At 40.9% G+C, this 14,144-nt stretch overlaps 2 protein-coding genes across 2 annotated transcripts; both read left to right on the top strand.

Annotated features, from left to right (window-relative positions):
• The first annotated feature begins 8,796 nt into the window (after window positions 1-8,796).
• LOC108781731 (uncharacterized) lies at window positions 8,797-9,228 on the top strand. The gene has a single exon (XM_018549796.1). It carries the CDS (start codon window positions 8,797-8,799, stop codon window positions 9,226-9,228), a length of 432 nt encoding a protein of 143 aa, XP_018405298.1.
• A 2,055-nt stretch (window positions 9,229-11,283) lies between these two features.
• Window positions 11,284-11,745, top strand: LOC108781730 (uncharacterized). The gene has a single exon (XM_018549795.1). The coding sequence runs from the start codon at window positions 11,284-11,286 to the stop codon at window positions 11,743-11,745; it is 462 nt and encodes a 153-aa protein (XP_018405297.1).
• The last annotated feature ends 2,399 nt before the right edge of the window (window positions 11,746-14,144 follow it).

Raw genomic sequence — 14,144 nt, 5'->3', positions numbered from 1 at the left:
AATATTGAATTTTAATATATGTCTTTCAACATATTATTAAGATCTAATAAGATGCTATAAGCATCGAAATTTGTTAGATTGTATTGTCAATCTAACTAAAGTGATATTACCGCGGTAGTTATTTAGAGTTGCGTTGTAAGTCTGAAAAAATGTTCGGCACGCGATTGACAGAACTACATACACGGTATATAAATTCACACTTAATGATAATAAGCATCTTGATCTAGCTTTGACCGAGGCTTCGCTTTGTGCTTCCTTCTTTCTTGTTATTGTTTCCCATAATAGTTATACATCTCCCTTTTAATATAATTAATACATCATATATATATATATATATATGCGAATATTGCGGCTTGCCATAGTTATATATGTTATAGTACTTAAATAATATGAGCACGAAAAGATTATTGCTAAAGATGAGTTGAGCGTAATAAATATATACATAAATAAAATATTAACGTATGCAATTCGTAGTGAGTAAACGTCAAATCAAGAATATCACTTTTCAAAAAAAAAGGGAAATAAGGAAAAGGAAAAATATTAAGAAGCGAATTTTAAATTACAATGTTTTATTTCATTGTTCAAGTAGAAAATTAAACGCTCAATTGATTCACGCAGTACTCTCTTTGTGTTAATCAAGATTCGAAGGCGGCGGCCCGCTGTCGCGCGCAGTTATCGCTAGATCGTCCTACGAGACACACGTTTTTTCATTTATCGTAACTCGCCATTGCAACAGCCGTCTCAGGGCAGCTTACTAAATCACTAAGAAGGATCTTGCCATAATTCCTTCCGCTACCTCATTCAATTCCGATTATTAAACCACTGTAACAAAAGGGTAACTATTAATTATTTTCACCAATTATACTTTAATCATATTACATGCTACAATTATAATCTTTATGCTTTTATTTGATCTTATTATCAATTACTATATTACATATTACAATTATATTCTTATGCTTTTATGTTTAAATATTAAATATCTGATTTTATTATCAATTATACTTAGATTATATAACATACTATAATTATAATCTTTATGCTTTTATTTGATTTTATTATCAATTACTATATTACATATTACAATTATATTCTTATGTGTTTATGTTTAAATATTAATGATTTTCACCTTTTATATAATATTCATTCAAACGTACTGAACTATATATTCTCATAAATATTTGTACTTTTCCTTTCGATTTTATTCATGTTTGCATTTTATAAATATTCGCACTATTTTATTTAATATCCGATTTTACTCAATAGTTTACTACCTCACGTTATTCATATGCATTTATATACTCTTTCAATCTACTATAATCTTGTTCTTTTATTTTGTTACCTTATACTTATATACTGTAATATTAAATTGTGTTGCTTGATATTATTCATTTACTGTGCCTCAACATTCATTTCCCTTATTCTATAATAGGTTAAGTAAGAATAACTCCTCGCCTTACCTTTAATGTCATTTGTATTATTTGACTTTTATGTGCATTCTCTTTTCTTTAATTAGTTTATACGCTACTCATTTAGATAAAATATAAATATATATATATTATATTATTCATGACAAATTACGTATTAATTATTATTATTATTATTTCACTACTATTATCATTTTTATTTTATTATTATCTTACTATTATTATTTTACTTTAATATTTTTACATTTGCTAATTTATATTAAAATTTAAAGCTATTTATCACAGAAAGTAACTTGATTATTATTAGTCTAATAATTATAGAGGTATAAATCCGGAAGTTTCCGCTCGGCCTACGGATTTCTTTCAATCCTCTTTAATTCAAGGATAATGATTACGACTTTTAACCATATTAACGATTCAAAATTGATGTGACAAACACTCAGTCGGTACAACAGCTATCATTCTTGCCTGACGTCCGTAAAGGACGTAACAATCCCCAATGTATCTTCGAATTGATTCCAACATAGATATATTTTATATTCATAGAATATACATACATACATCCTATGTATGTCATATGGATGTTTGTAATGTATTAAGAAATATCCATATGACGTACGTAGAATGTGCGGATGTACATTCTATGGATATGAAATGGATCTATGCTGGAGTCAATTCAAAGATACACTGGATATACATTGCAAATTAATGTCCACATGGAAGGATAGTGAATATCCATTGGATAACCACGAGAACTTAAATTAATATCCATTGTATCCTCAATGTATCTTCGAATTGATTCCAACATAGATCCATTTTATATTCATAGAATATACATACGTACATCCTATGTATGTCATATGTATATTTGTAATGTATTAAGAAATATCCATTGTAATATCCATATGACATACATAGGATGTGCGGATGTACATTCTATGGACATGAAATGTATCTATGCTGGAATCAATTCGAGCATACACTGGGGATACAATGGATATTAATTTAAGTTGTCGTGGATATACAATGGATATTCAATATCCATGCATGTATATACATTAAATATGCAATATACATTTGTGTGCTATTTGGGTAGCTGCTCACAAAAAAGGAGGTGTGAGCTGGAGCGTTGTCATGGTGCAACTTCCAGTCGGCTGCGATGTCTGTTCGGACTCGATTGACCTTTCTTTTGAGTCTCTTGAGCACCTCCACGTAAAATTTGGCGTTGACGGTTTGTCCAGGAGGAACAAACTCATGGTGGACGATGCCTTTGATGTCAAAAAAGACAATGAGCATGAGTCCGAACAGACATCGCAGCCGACTGGAAGTTGCACCATGACAACGCTCCAGCTCACACCTCCTTTCTTGTGAGCAGCTACCTGGCCCAGGCAGGCATCCCAACGTTTCCCCAGCCGCCCTACAGCCCAGATGTGGCCCCCCCGGACTTCTTTTTGTTTCCTCTCCTGAAAAGACCAATGAAAGGACAGCATTTTGAGACGGCAGAGGGGATCAAAGCAGCTTGCACCGCGGCTCTAAAGGCCATTCCGGAAAATGCCTACCGTGACGCTTTCAAGGCTTGGAAATCTCGTTGGTAGCGTTGTATCGACGCAGGAGGAGCATATTTTGAAAGTTTTTAAAGAATTGTAACGATCGGCTCAATAATTTTTTTTTAATCCACTCAGTCCTATTACTTTTCGGACAAATCCTGTATATGACGTCAATGTAACATCTAGCTGACGTCATATCGGTGATGTCAATTTTTGGTATTACAAATGACGTCAAAATAATGTTCAATTTATATCATTTGACGGCATTGTCATCAAAATCACTTCATAATTACGTCATTATCACGTGAGCTTGCTAGCTGGGTTGAGCCTTCTACAATAAGCCGCAAGTCACAAATCATAAGTTATAAGCTAGAAATGGACCAATCACAGTCGTCGATTTTTAGTTTCTTACTTCCGATTTATGACTTATGATTTATTGTAGAAGGCCCAATATACATAAATGCAAGCTCATGTCCGTGTGCTCATTTTCGGCAGAAGGCTAGCACACAGACATGGAAAGAAGGTCTGCAAACGCCGTAGCGATCGGACGTGTCGCGCGATCGCTCCGCGAAGTGAGGTTAAATATAGGCGGATATGCCTAAGGAAAGTGGAGAGATGCTGCATATTTGTTCGCTTTGGAGGAGAGAATGAGGCTATGAATGAAGGATTATAAATAAAAGTTTCAAGATTTTATATATTAAAGTAGTTAATTGGTGAATAATGGTGAGTGACAAGGTCCGATGCAAGGAGAGTAGAGCGAGTGAAATGTTTGACGGAGAGTTCTGAGTTTCGCAGTGACAGATGTAATAAAGACACACAGTTAGCGTAAAACAGACGTGGTGAAATCTGAAAGAGACATAAGATTGTTATAAGAGGTTTGTAAGATGGGAGTTAAAGTTACGGTGTGAAAGCTGACGGTGAGAGGAGTGCTGGTGAGAGTGAGACGGAAGACAGCTTGGTAATGATTTGGAGAATGCTTGGAATATTCGAGGATCTGGAGGATCCAGGATCTTCGATAAAGTGTCTGGAGAGTGATGGAAGACGTAAATCGAGTAAATCTAAGCAGGTAACAAGTTAAAAGTGAATGGAATCACAGATAATAAAGTCGGAAAATAGCAACGTGGTTTCGGCAAAGTGGCGTCTATGAGATGTGTGAGGAAAGTGCAGAGTTGAGAAGTGAATGGACTGATAGTATAATAATGCACTATGTAAATGATTGAGTAGCATTGTTTTAGCACATTTCACTACGCTGTATGTGATTGTGTTGTCGCAGAAACGGCGTGGAATGAATTAGTGATGTAAGAATTAAGTCGGGAAATAGAGTGTATATATGGTCGGAACGGGAGGTGCAGGATTGGAACGGTTCGGAAGATTCGAGAACAAGTGAGACGAATCGTGTGCGGTGGGGGATGGTGTGAGTGAGAGGAGCGAGATGGGAGTGTTGGACAGAGATAGATAGTTAACCGACGTGAAGTGAGAGGTTGAGAGTGAAATAATCTGGTGGATTCGAGTGTGTGTGGGATGAAGTGGTGCGGTGGTCGGCGATATGAGTGAGGGAGTACGCAACTGGAATGTTAAATAGAGACAGATATTTGCTAGGAAGCGAGATGATAATAGTAGTCCTTAGGGATTATAAAGATTAGTCGGAAATATAGAAGAATTTCTATGAAAGGAATAATTGTGCTAACTGTTAAAAAATAAGAACATTTTAAGGAAGCGTTAATATAATATAGAATGTGTTAGTGACGGGGAGGAATATGAAGGAAGATATGAAAGCGATAGAAAATGTCAGATGAGAAAGAATATTTAGCGATGTTAGGCAATAAGTAGGGTAAATCAGTAAATTAAATTATTTAATGTTTAAAATATATTATAGTTACAAGTGTGTTTGTGAAGGAAATTATGTAGCGCATTGAAATTCTGCCTAAATGTAATTTATAATATAGGAATAAATATCATTCAATGAATGGTAGAAATAAAGAATAGGTATTAAGAGTGAATAGATATAAAGAATGAAGCCTAGGATGTGAGAGAGAGGGGGTGAGAGTGAGAGGAGTGGAGAGAGATGTGAGAGCGAGTGAGGAAAGAAACGTATATGTAAGCAATAACAATTATACAACTAGTAGAATATATGGTAATGTGATTAATGAATGATGATGTATTGTGGGTGGAATCCTGTATCAGTCAAAAGTAGGGAAATAATTTCAACAATGCGGTAATAAATAGGTGGGGGAATGGTGAGTATCGCGATTCTTTCATTAATGTTGCAATGCTACAAATAAGCATAGAGTAGTATGCGGGAAGGACAGTCGGATCGGAAATGTTGGGCATGTTGGATTAGATGTTCGGATGGTTGCGCGCTCTTATAAAGATTAAATCGACTGCAATTGATATGTAAAAGAATACAAAGATTAAAGGTATAATATTGACTGACTCGGGAGGAAACAGACAGAATGAATAGGATGTGGAAATACTGTAAAAATACTGAATCTTGGAACCGACGCATAGACGGGAAGTAATGGTGATAGATGGAAAACATAATCAATCGGTAGTGAATTAAATTTTTAAATGAAATTAAATTAAATTAAATTAAACTAAGGTAAAATATAAACAGTAAGGAAAACTATGCGACGGTGAAGAGAGGAAGGAGACATAAATATATGTACAGACACTGCGTATTAAAGAGACTGATGTGCTGTCTGGGCGCTAAAATGATGGATAAATAGAGCTCGAGATTCTGACAGCGAGGAATTCATATGAGAAACGTGGATCTGATGCTGACGGGAATTATAACCTAAAATAGAAATGCAATAAGTATAATAAATAAGTAACATAGCGGAAATGATATATATCATGAGAAGTTGAAACACGTGAAAATTAACTATACAATCTTGAATCATGAAAAAGTCCTTCAAAGCTAGGACTAGGAACTGCCAATTAAAAAAATCGGAAAATACTTGGACAAAAGTAACAGCGAGTTGCGCTCCTGCGCGCGCCATGGGCGACGAAGGGAAGGGAACTCATACTCCAAATCTTAAGCTTTGGTCGCGGCGATGGGATGGATGGCTGGCGGGAGTTATACGTGTCAGTCGGTATATATCTTAAATGTACCTCGAGCGTTGTAGGAGAGACGTCCAACCATAGTATAGGAAACTACCCTATAAATTAAGAGGAACAGAAGGATAGGGCTGCTGTCTCGGAGAAAAGAGTTAGACTCGACGGGGAGGTCTCTGGTGCTGAGGGGAGAGTAGACTGAAGTCGTCGAGGTTTGCGGAAATGTTCCCTGTCTCCGGAGCGGCAGCGATAAACGTAAGAGGGATTGTCAGTAAATGTTCCAAAGGCCGAGTCGAAGACTTGTTAAAATCTCGACTTATAAAATTATGATGAGTAAAATAGAAGATATAAAACGTCCTGGGTTTCGGAGCTCAGGAACCCGGCACCTGGGGGGTACTGTCCCTGCTCCCCTCGGGTCGGCTGCACAGGATGCAGACTCATGTGAAGGGCTGGACTGGGGGTTGCCGCCGGGCTCCCAGCCGGAATTAGCTACCGACGATGGAAAAAGACAGGAGGCGATTGGAGAAGAAACAAGTTTAGAGATGACGGAGAGCAGTCAGGCGAAAGAGCGCGGGGAAGAGCCCATAAACCTAAGTAAGGAAAACGCGCAGATTATAGACAAGATACAGATATACACAGATACAGAAGAGGAGGAGGAAGATAAGAAGAGAGGGAAGAAAAGAAAATTGAATCTCTCAAAGGGTAGTAGGTCACTATCAACGTCGTACTCGCAACAGATAGACACGGAGGAAGATAAATTGGACAGCAGTGGATTTAAGAAGCTAAACAAGAGAAAGAAGCGACAGGGGCAGAAGTCGTCATTTATGGACGGGGAGTTCCTAGCTCTGCCAGTGGGAATGACGTCTAAACAGCGGAAAAAGATTAAGGAAAATATGAGATTTTATTCCGTAGCTGAGAGCGGGACAATTGTAAACGACGTATTAAGACGGCTGGATGGAGCGTACGAAGCGCAGAAGAGGACGACAATAAAGGAAGACCTTAAGCACATGATGATAGTAGGAATAGAATCAGCAAGGGCTGCGATACAAGTAATGGCGAGTGAACGTCAAGTAAGGACAAAAGCAAGATTGACATAGACAAGTATCAGGAACTGGAAGATAGATTAAAGGAAACAGTGGAGGAAGTGGCGAGACTGAGAAGCGAAATAGCAGAAGCTCACGTGTTAAAAGAGGAGAACGAAAAATTGAGGATAGAACTGGAAAGGGAGTGGAAATTGAATAGAGAGGAGAGACTGGAAACTGAGATGGATGGTAAACGAGAACTTAGAAAAGGAGATAAGCAGTATGGAAAAGAAGTAATAGAAACTGGAAGCGGGGTGTACAGGGGGGAGAATTATCAAGACGCGGGGAGGAGAAAAGGATGGCTGGGAAGTATGAGCCAAAGGAGCAATCAGTTGGAAGAAGAAAGATGGCAGTCAAGGCAATCGATAAACAGAGAAATGAGTGAATATCATAGAAGGACGGAGTGGAGAAGGACGAGGACACCGGGAGAAAGGGAAAGAGGGGAGACCCCATATCGGATGAGCAAGGAAAAGAACAGATGGCCGGAGCTGAGGACACCTGCCGCCCGTATGAAAGGCGAGGACAGAGGATACCAGAGAATGGGAGATACAGGAAGGGAAAATAGCGGGGAAAGAGGAAGCTATGCGCAACAAACTCGAATGGAACAAAGAGAAAAGGAGGGGTATGGCAGAACATGGGTAGAGTTTATGAGAGAAAAAGGGGAGATAATGCAGGAAGAAGGAAACCGTAAGGAGGAATCTGGAAGGAATAATGTACCCAATAGTAGGAGAAGGATGGCGAGGAACCCAGCAGTGATGATAGAGATAAGTGAAGGTGGTCCAACATATACGGAAGTGCTGAGGAAGGCGAGGGAAAGGATCCCGCTAGGAGAGCTACAAATAAAGGAGATAAATGTGAGGCGTACACAGAGGGGAGCAATGATAATTCAAGTCACGGCGGAAAGAGCGCGGGAAAAGGCAAAGAAATTGACGGAAAGGTTGAAGGAACTCTTTGATAGGGAAACAAAGGTGAAGATATATAGCCCGTCCCCACAAGGAGAGATAAAACTGATGGGGCTGGATGAGTCTCTAACAGTGGAAGAGATTTCTGGGGCAGTAGCTAAGGTGGGTAAGGTGGAAAGAAACGAGGTAAAAGTAGGAAGGAAAATATGGACGAGGGACGGCACAGTAAATACATGGGTAAGATGCCCGCTGGATGGAGCAATCGAACTGGCGGATGCGGGAAGGATAAGAATAGGTTGGTCTTCAGCAAGAACGATGCTGATGAAAAAAAGACCTCCAAAATGTTATAAATGCCTGGCGGTTGGGCACACCAGGATCTTTTGCCCCAGTGAGGTTGACCGTACCGGAGCATGTTTTAACTGCGGCAAAATGGGGCACACTGTGGGGGAATGCAAGGACCCACCAAGGTGTCCGTTGTGCCTGGACTCGGTAAGAGACCACAGACACAGGCCGGAAAATCCCCCGTGCCCATTGGTAGCGGGGGGTCAAATGAGAAAGGAAACACCGATTAGAGATAAGGAAGCGACGAAGACGAGAGGGGAGAGAATGGAGATGGAGACGGATCGGGGGTTGGAAGCCGTCAAGATGAGGGAGAATTAAAGTGCTTCAAATAAATCTTGGGGCTTCTCGGACGGCCCATGATCTGATGGAGAGATACATTGAAGAAAGGAAGATAGACATAGCGATAATTTCGGAGCCGGCGAGGAAAATGGTGGGGGGCGTAATGTCCACGAATGGTCCGTCGGTGGCCATGAGAGGAAATAAGAAAACTATGCAGGGATCAAGAATGTTAACTTTGGAAAAAGGATTAAACTATGTGGTGGTGCAATGTGGAGAAATCGTATTCATAGGTACATACTTCTCACCAAATAAACCATTGCACGAGTTCGATGAATATACAATCACGCTGAGTAGGATAATCAGGAAGTATAGGGCCAAACCAGTGATAGTATGTGGAGATCTGAACTCGAGACATGCAATGTGGGACTCGGGAAGGGGAAACCCAAGGGGGGAGAGACTCGCAGACTGGGCCGCGGTGGAAGACTTGTGTTTGTTAAACGAAGGGAGGGAAGTGACAAATGTGAATGTGAGAGGCTCCTCCTCGGTGGATATGACGTGGGCCACCCTCTCAGCCAGGAACAAGGTAACGAAGTAATGGGTGGATACGAGTAACGATATGCACACGACGCACAGAGGAATAAACATTGAGATGGACAGGGAGAGAGGGCAGAAAAAAGAGAATAGAATGAAATACTTTCCTAGGTGGAATACAACGAAGTACAATCAGGATACAGTGGGAGCTGCCATGGAGACACGGATATGGAGTGGAGTTCCGGAGGAAGGCATGGACGGAGACGGAAAATTAAAATGGGTTAATAAAACGTTGAGAAAAATAGCAGACTCGGCGATGCCGAGAGTGAGCGGCGAGCACATAAATCGTCTAGTATACTGGTGGAACAAAGAAATTAACGTGCAAAGAAAAGCGTGCAACAAAATTAGGAGAAGGATAACCAGGGCCAAGAAGGGAAGAAACGAGAGGGAGGGAGAAATGTGGAAGGAATTGAAGAGAAATAGGAAAATACTGAGGAAACTTATATATAAAGCAAGGGAGAGATGTTGGAAAGAGTTAATGGAGACATTGGAGAGAGACCCGTGGGGTAGACCATACAGGATAGTAATGGCAAAATTGAGACCACAAACTCTCTCGGTAATAGAGTTAATATTACCGGAAAAGGTAAAGGAAATTGTGGCAGAACTATTCCCGAGGACGGAGAGAGAGTGCGTGATACCTCTACCAGAGGAAGGAACGTGGAATATACAACTGAGGATAGATGAAGACGAACTAATAACAGCTATAAAGGGGATATCAAATAAAAGAGTCTCGGGCCCAGATGGAATTCCGGGAAGACTACTAAAACAGGTGGTACCTGAAATGATAAAGGTGTTTAAGATGTTGTTTGACTGGTGTCTAGAGGAAAGAAAGTTCCCGAGAGATTGGAAGGGATCCCGGTTGGTGTTACTGAAAAAGCCTAACAAAAAGGATGACTCACCATCAGCGTACAGGCCGATCTGTCTGATAGACGAGCTAGGCAAACTCTTTGAGAGGATAGTGAATAACAGGATACAAAAATGGCTAGAAGAGGGAAATAGGTTATCTGGGTCACAGTACGGGTTCCGAGTGGAATGATCAACAACGGATGCGATATAGGCAGTAAGGGAGGCGGTGCAGGAGGAGACGGACAGAGGGAAGGTGGTGGTAGCGGTATCATTGGATATAAAGAACGCATTTAATTCGATCCCCTGGGGAGTAATTATGCGGGCAATGAGGGAAATGGGAATGCCGAGGTATCTGTGTGAGCTCATTGATTCGTACTTGTCTGACAGAAGGTTACTGTACGTGAATAGGGAGGGGGAGATCAACAGCGTGGAGGTAAGATGCGGGGTGCCACAGGGCTCGGTACTTGGTCCAACACTCTGGAACATAGGATACAACCAAATCCTAAAGACAAGACTTCCGTTTGGCGGGAGATGCACGTGCTATGCAGATGACACACTGATTATAGTATCGGGTGGCACACATGAGGAGGCGGTAATGGCGGCGGAGTATGCGGCGGACATGGTGGTGAGGGGGATAGAAGGGATGGGGCTTAAGGTCGCTGTGGCCAAAACTGAGGTAATGTTTTTTGCGCAAGGGCCGGAGGTCGGGAATGAAAATGAGGATAGGAGAGGCGAATGTCCCTGTGAAGGCTGCCATAAAATACCTGGGGTTATACCTGGATACATGGTGGTCCTTCAGGGAACACTTTAAGATTATAACTGTAAAGTCGGAAAGAATAGTGCTGGCACTGGGTGGACTAATGAGAAACCTGAGGGGTCCTAGGGAGAGAAGGAGAAGAATGTATGCATGGGTCGCTACTTCGGTAATAATGTACGGGGCTCCCATCTGGGAAGATGCAGTTGCCACGGATAGGTGGATAAGAGATAAGGTAGCCAGGGTGTTGAGAAGAGCCGCACTGAGAGTAATAGCGGGGTACCGCACGGTATCACATACCGCTGCGGTGGTGTTGAGCGGGATAACCCCATTTGATATAATGGCTAGGAGGTACAGGAGGGTATACATTAAAATGAGAAGAGCTAAGGAGGAAGCGCGGGGAGGACCGGTTCATCCACTGAGAATACAGGGGATTAAGGGGGGGAGAGGAATTTGGCAATGGAGAGATGGCAGAGAAGAATGCGGGAAATAGAAGAAGGAGCCCCGGGATACAGGGTATGCAAAGCGATAGCTCCCTTTTTGCAGGACTGGATAGATAGGGAAAAGGGGGACATAACGTATAGGATAACTCAGATGGTGACGGGCTATGGGTCCTTCAAGTATTACTTATATCAAATCGGAAAAGTACCTTCACCGGAATTTCGGTATTGTGGAGCGGAGGAGGAGACAGCGGAGCACGTACTTGGGGAGTGTGTAAGATGGAGTGAACAAAGGGAAATTCTGGCTGGGCGATGGGAGGGGGATCTTTCGCTGGCTGGTGTCTTGAGACGGGCGACGGAATCGGAGGATGGGTGGCGGATGTTCGCGAACTTTTGCGAAACAGTGATGAGTATAAAGGAGCGGGATGAGAGGGAGTGGCAGAGGGAGGAGCGAGCGCGGGATGGAGCGGGAGTTGGATGAGGGATCGATGTGGGGAGATATGGTGGGACTGGGTGTCGGTGCGCGGAGCGCGGACGAACCGGGGTGATAGGTGGTGGTGAGTAAAAGAGATGATGATAGAAACTCAGAGACAGGAAGGATATGCCGTGCCGAGGGGCAGCGGGGCACGGAAAGGTCCCGAGAAAAAACGGTGGAGGGGGTTATACTCGGAGGGCGATGGAGGGACCTGATGAAACACCGAATAGGTGGTACCAGGTCCCTCTACCACATGCCCTAAAATGGTAGGGCTTGGCTAAGGGGGGGTTTTTAGCTGGTAGACGTGTCGTCGGTTGATATCCGCGGAACCCGGAGGGAAACAAGTCTCGAGATGGGGGTATCGGCGTCCCCGACGGCACGAATCCAGCACACCCAGGTGAACTCGGGCCCTGGGTGTCTTCCCCCGCTATGACGGCGTACCTGGTGACGGATCTCCTAACCCGAGCCGAACCCGGGGCGCCGGATTGGGGGGGGCTAAGTGAAGATTTTCCCCCCCTACGAGAAACAAAAAAAAAGCACACAGACATGGGTTCATGCTTGTGTGTGTGTGTGTGTGTGTGTGTATAGCGCGCTCGCCATGGTTAAAGGCTGAAATAATAAGCCTATAGTGATATTCTTCACAATGATCCCGTTTTTAATGTACGTTATTAATTACTTAAAAACACATTACTTAAAAACACATTGCGAAGAATATCACTACGTAGACCAGCCTATAGAGGTCTATAGTTACGCTTGCTTTTCTCGCAAGTGCTAAGATACATAAGTATCTGTTTATATAGAACTTCTTTCTAATATCTCCCCTAGGCGTCTAAGGTATGTTTCCATTACAATTACCTTACTGATGAGTCTAGTAGTGGAAACCGGGACGAAAAGCCTATAGAGGTCTATAGTTACGCTTGCTTTTCTCGCAAGTGCTAAGATACATAAGTATCTGTTTATATAGAACTTCTTTCTAATATCTCCCCTAGGCGTCTAAGGTAGGTTTCCATTACAATTACCTTACTGATGAGTCTAGTAGTGGAAACCGGGACGAAAAGCCAACTTGTGATATTCTTCGCAATCTTATTTTTCACAGAATTTGATTTATTAATAATTTAATTTACATTAATAAATAACAAATCATTAAAATTTAATATATGTCTTTCAACATATTATTAAGATCCAATAAGATGCTATAAGCATCAAATATTGTTAGATTGCGTGTCAATTTAACTAGTGATATTACTACGGTAGTTATTTAGAGTTGCGTTTGTAAAAGACTGAAAATACTTCGGCGCGCGATTAAAGAAGACTACATACGTGGTAAATAAAATTTACACATTACTGTAGCAACCTAAATCTTGCTTGACCGTCATTCGGCCTTTATTCAATTATTGTTTAATATTATTACTACAATATTAAATTATATAAGTTCTACTTTCAATTTGTATCGGGCCATCTAGCAGGTCAGGCTGGATGGGACATAGGTAGCTTGGTCACCGCTAGGGGCGATCGCTGTTCTCGGAACTTTACTTTTCTCCCGTTACAAAAACGGGTTCCTGTATCCTTCATTTGAGGACTCAAAGAAAGGTTTCGGCATCATTTCGGCGATAAGATACATTCTATATTCGAATTGCATATTAATAAGCGATACAATAATTAATGCACCGGATACAGTTTGTTTATAGTACGGTCTATTTCATTTAAATCCCTTTCCTTCTGTGACAGAGTTTAATTTTCAAGTAAATCTAAAAGTTACTGATGCCATACAAAATCCACGTTTTATGTAATTTACTTCAAAATTGCATCTTAATTCTTGATGGAGTGTCCATCACGCCAAATGAAAAGTACAATCCATTGGTGACGCTTTTGGCCTGATCAATGTTAGTTTAAAAAATTGCAAATATTGTGAAATGAACTTAATCTTATAATTTATAACAATTAAACGAATTATGTAAAATAGGTGATGATGATCTTCAAGAAGAGTTGGCCAATGAGATGGGCGAACGACTTTATATGTTTTAAAGACTTACAAGGGAACGCAACCAAGTGGATCTCTCCGATTTAAATGAGCTTTTAGTATGTTGTTCTATAGACAAAAATAAGAGACACGTATTTTTTTATACATGCGGAGCCGCATGTTAAGGGGGTGAAATCCTCCCTTGAATAAAATCGGTTTTTTTCTTTCGAAGCGAATATCTTCGAAACTATAAGAAATAAAAAAAAATTTCTGGAATAAAAATTGAATGGTTGCAAGAGTACTTTACAACTATAATAATAAAAATTTTTTTACATATATTTATTGTATATCCCACCCTCCACTCTAATTTTCAAAAATTTTTTAATTCTTTATATGACGAAAATTAAAGAGAATTTTACTCTGAAAACAACGATATGTATTTAAA

The sequence above is a fragment of the Cyphomyrmex costatus genome, unplaced genomic scaffold (genome assembly GCF_001594065.2).
Source record: "Cyphomyrmex costatus isolate MS0001 unplaced genomic scaffold, Ccosl1.0 scaffold894, whole genome shotgun sequence".
Lineage (NCBI taxonomy): Eukaryota > Metazoa > Arthropoda > Insecta > Hymenoptera > Formicidae > Cyphomyrmex > Cyphomyrmex costatus.
This window is presented reverse-complemented; position numbering and strand designations above follow the sequence as displayed.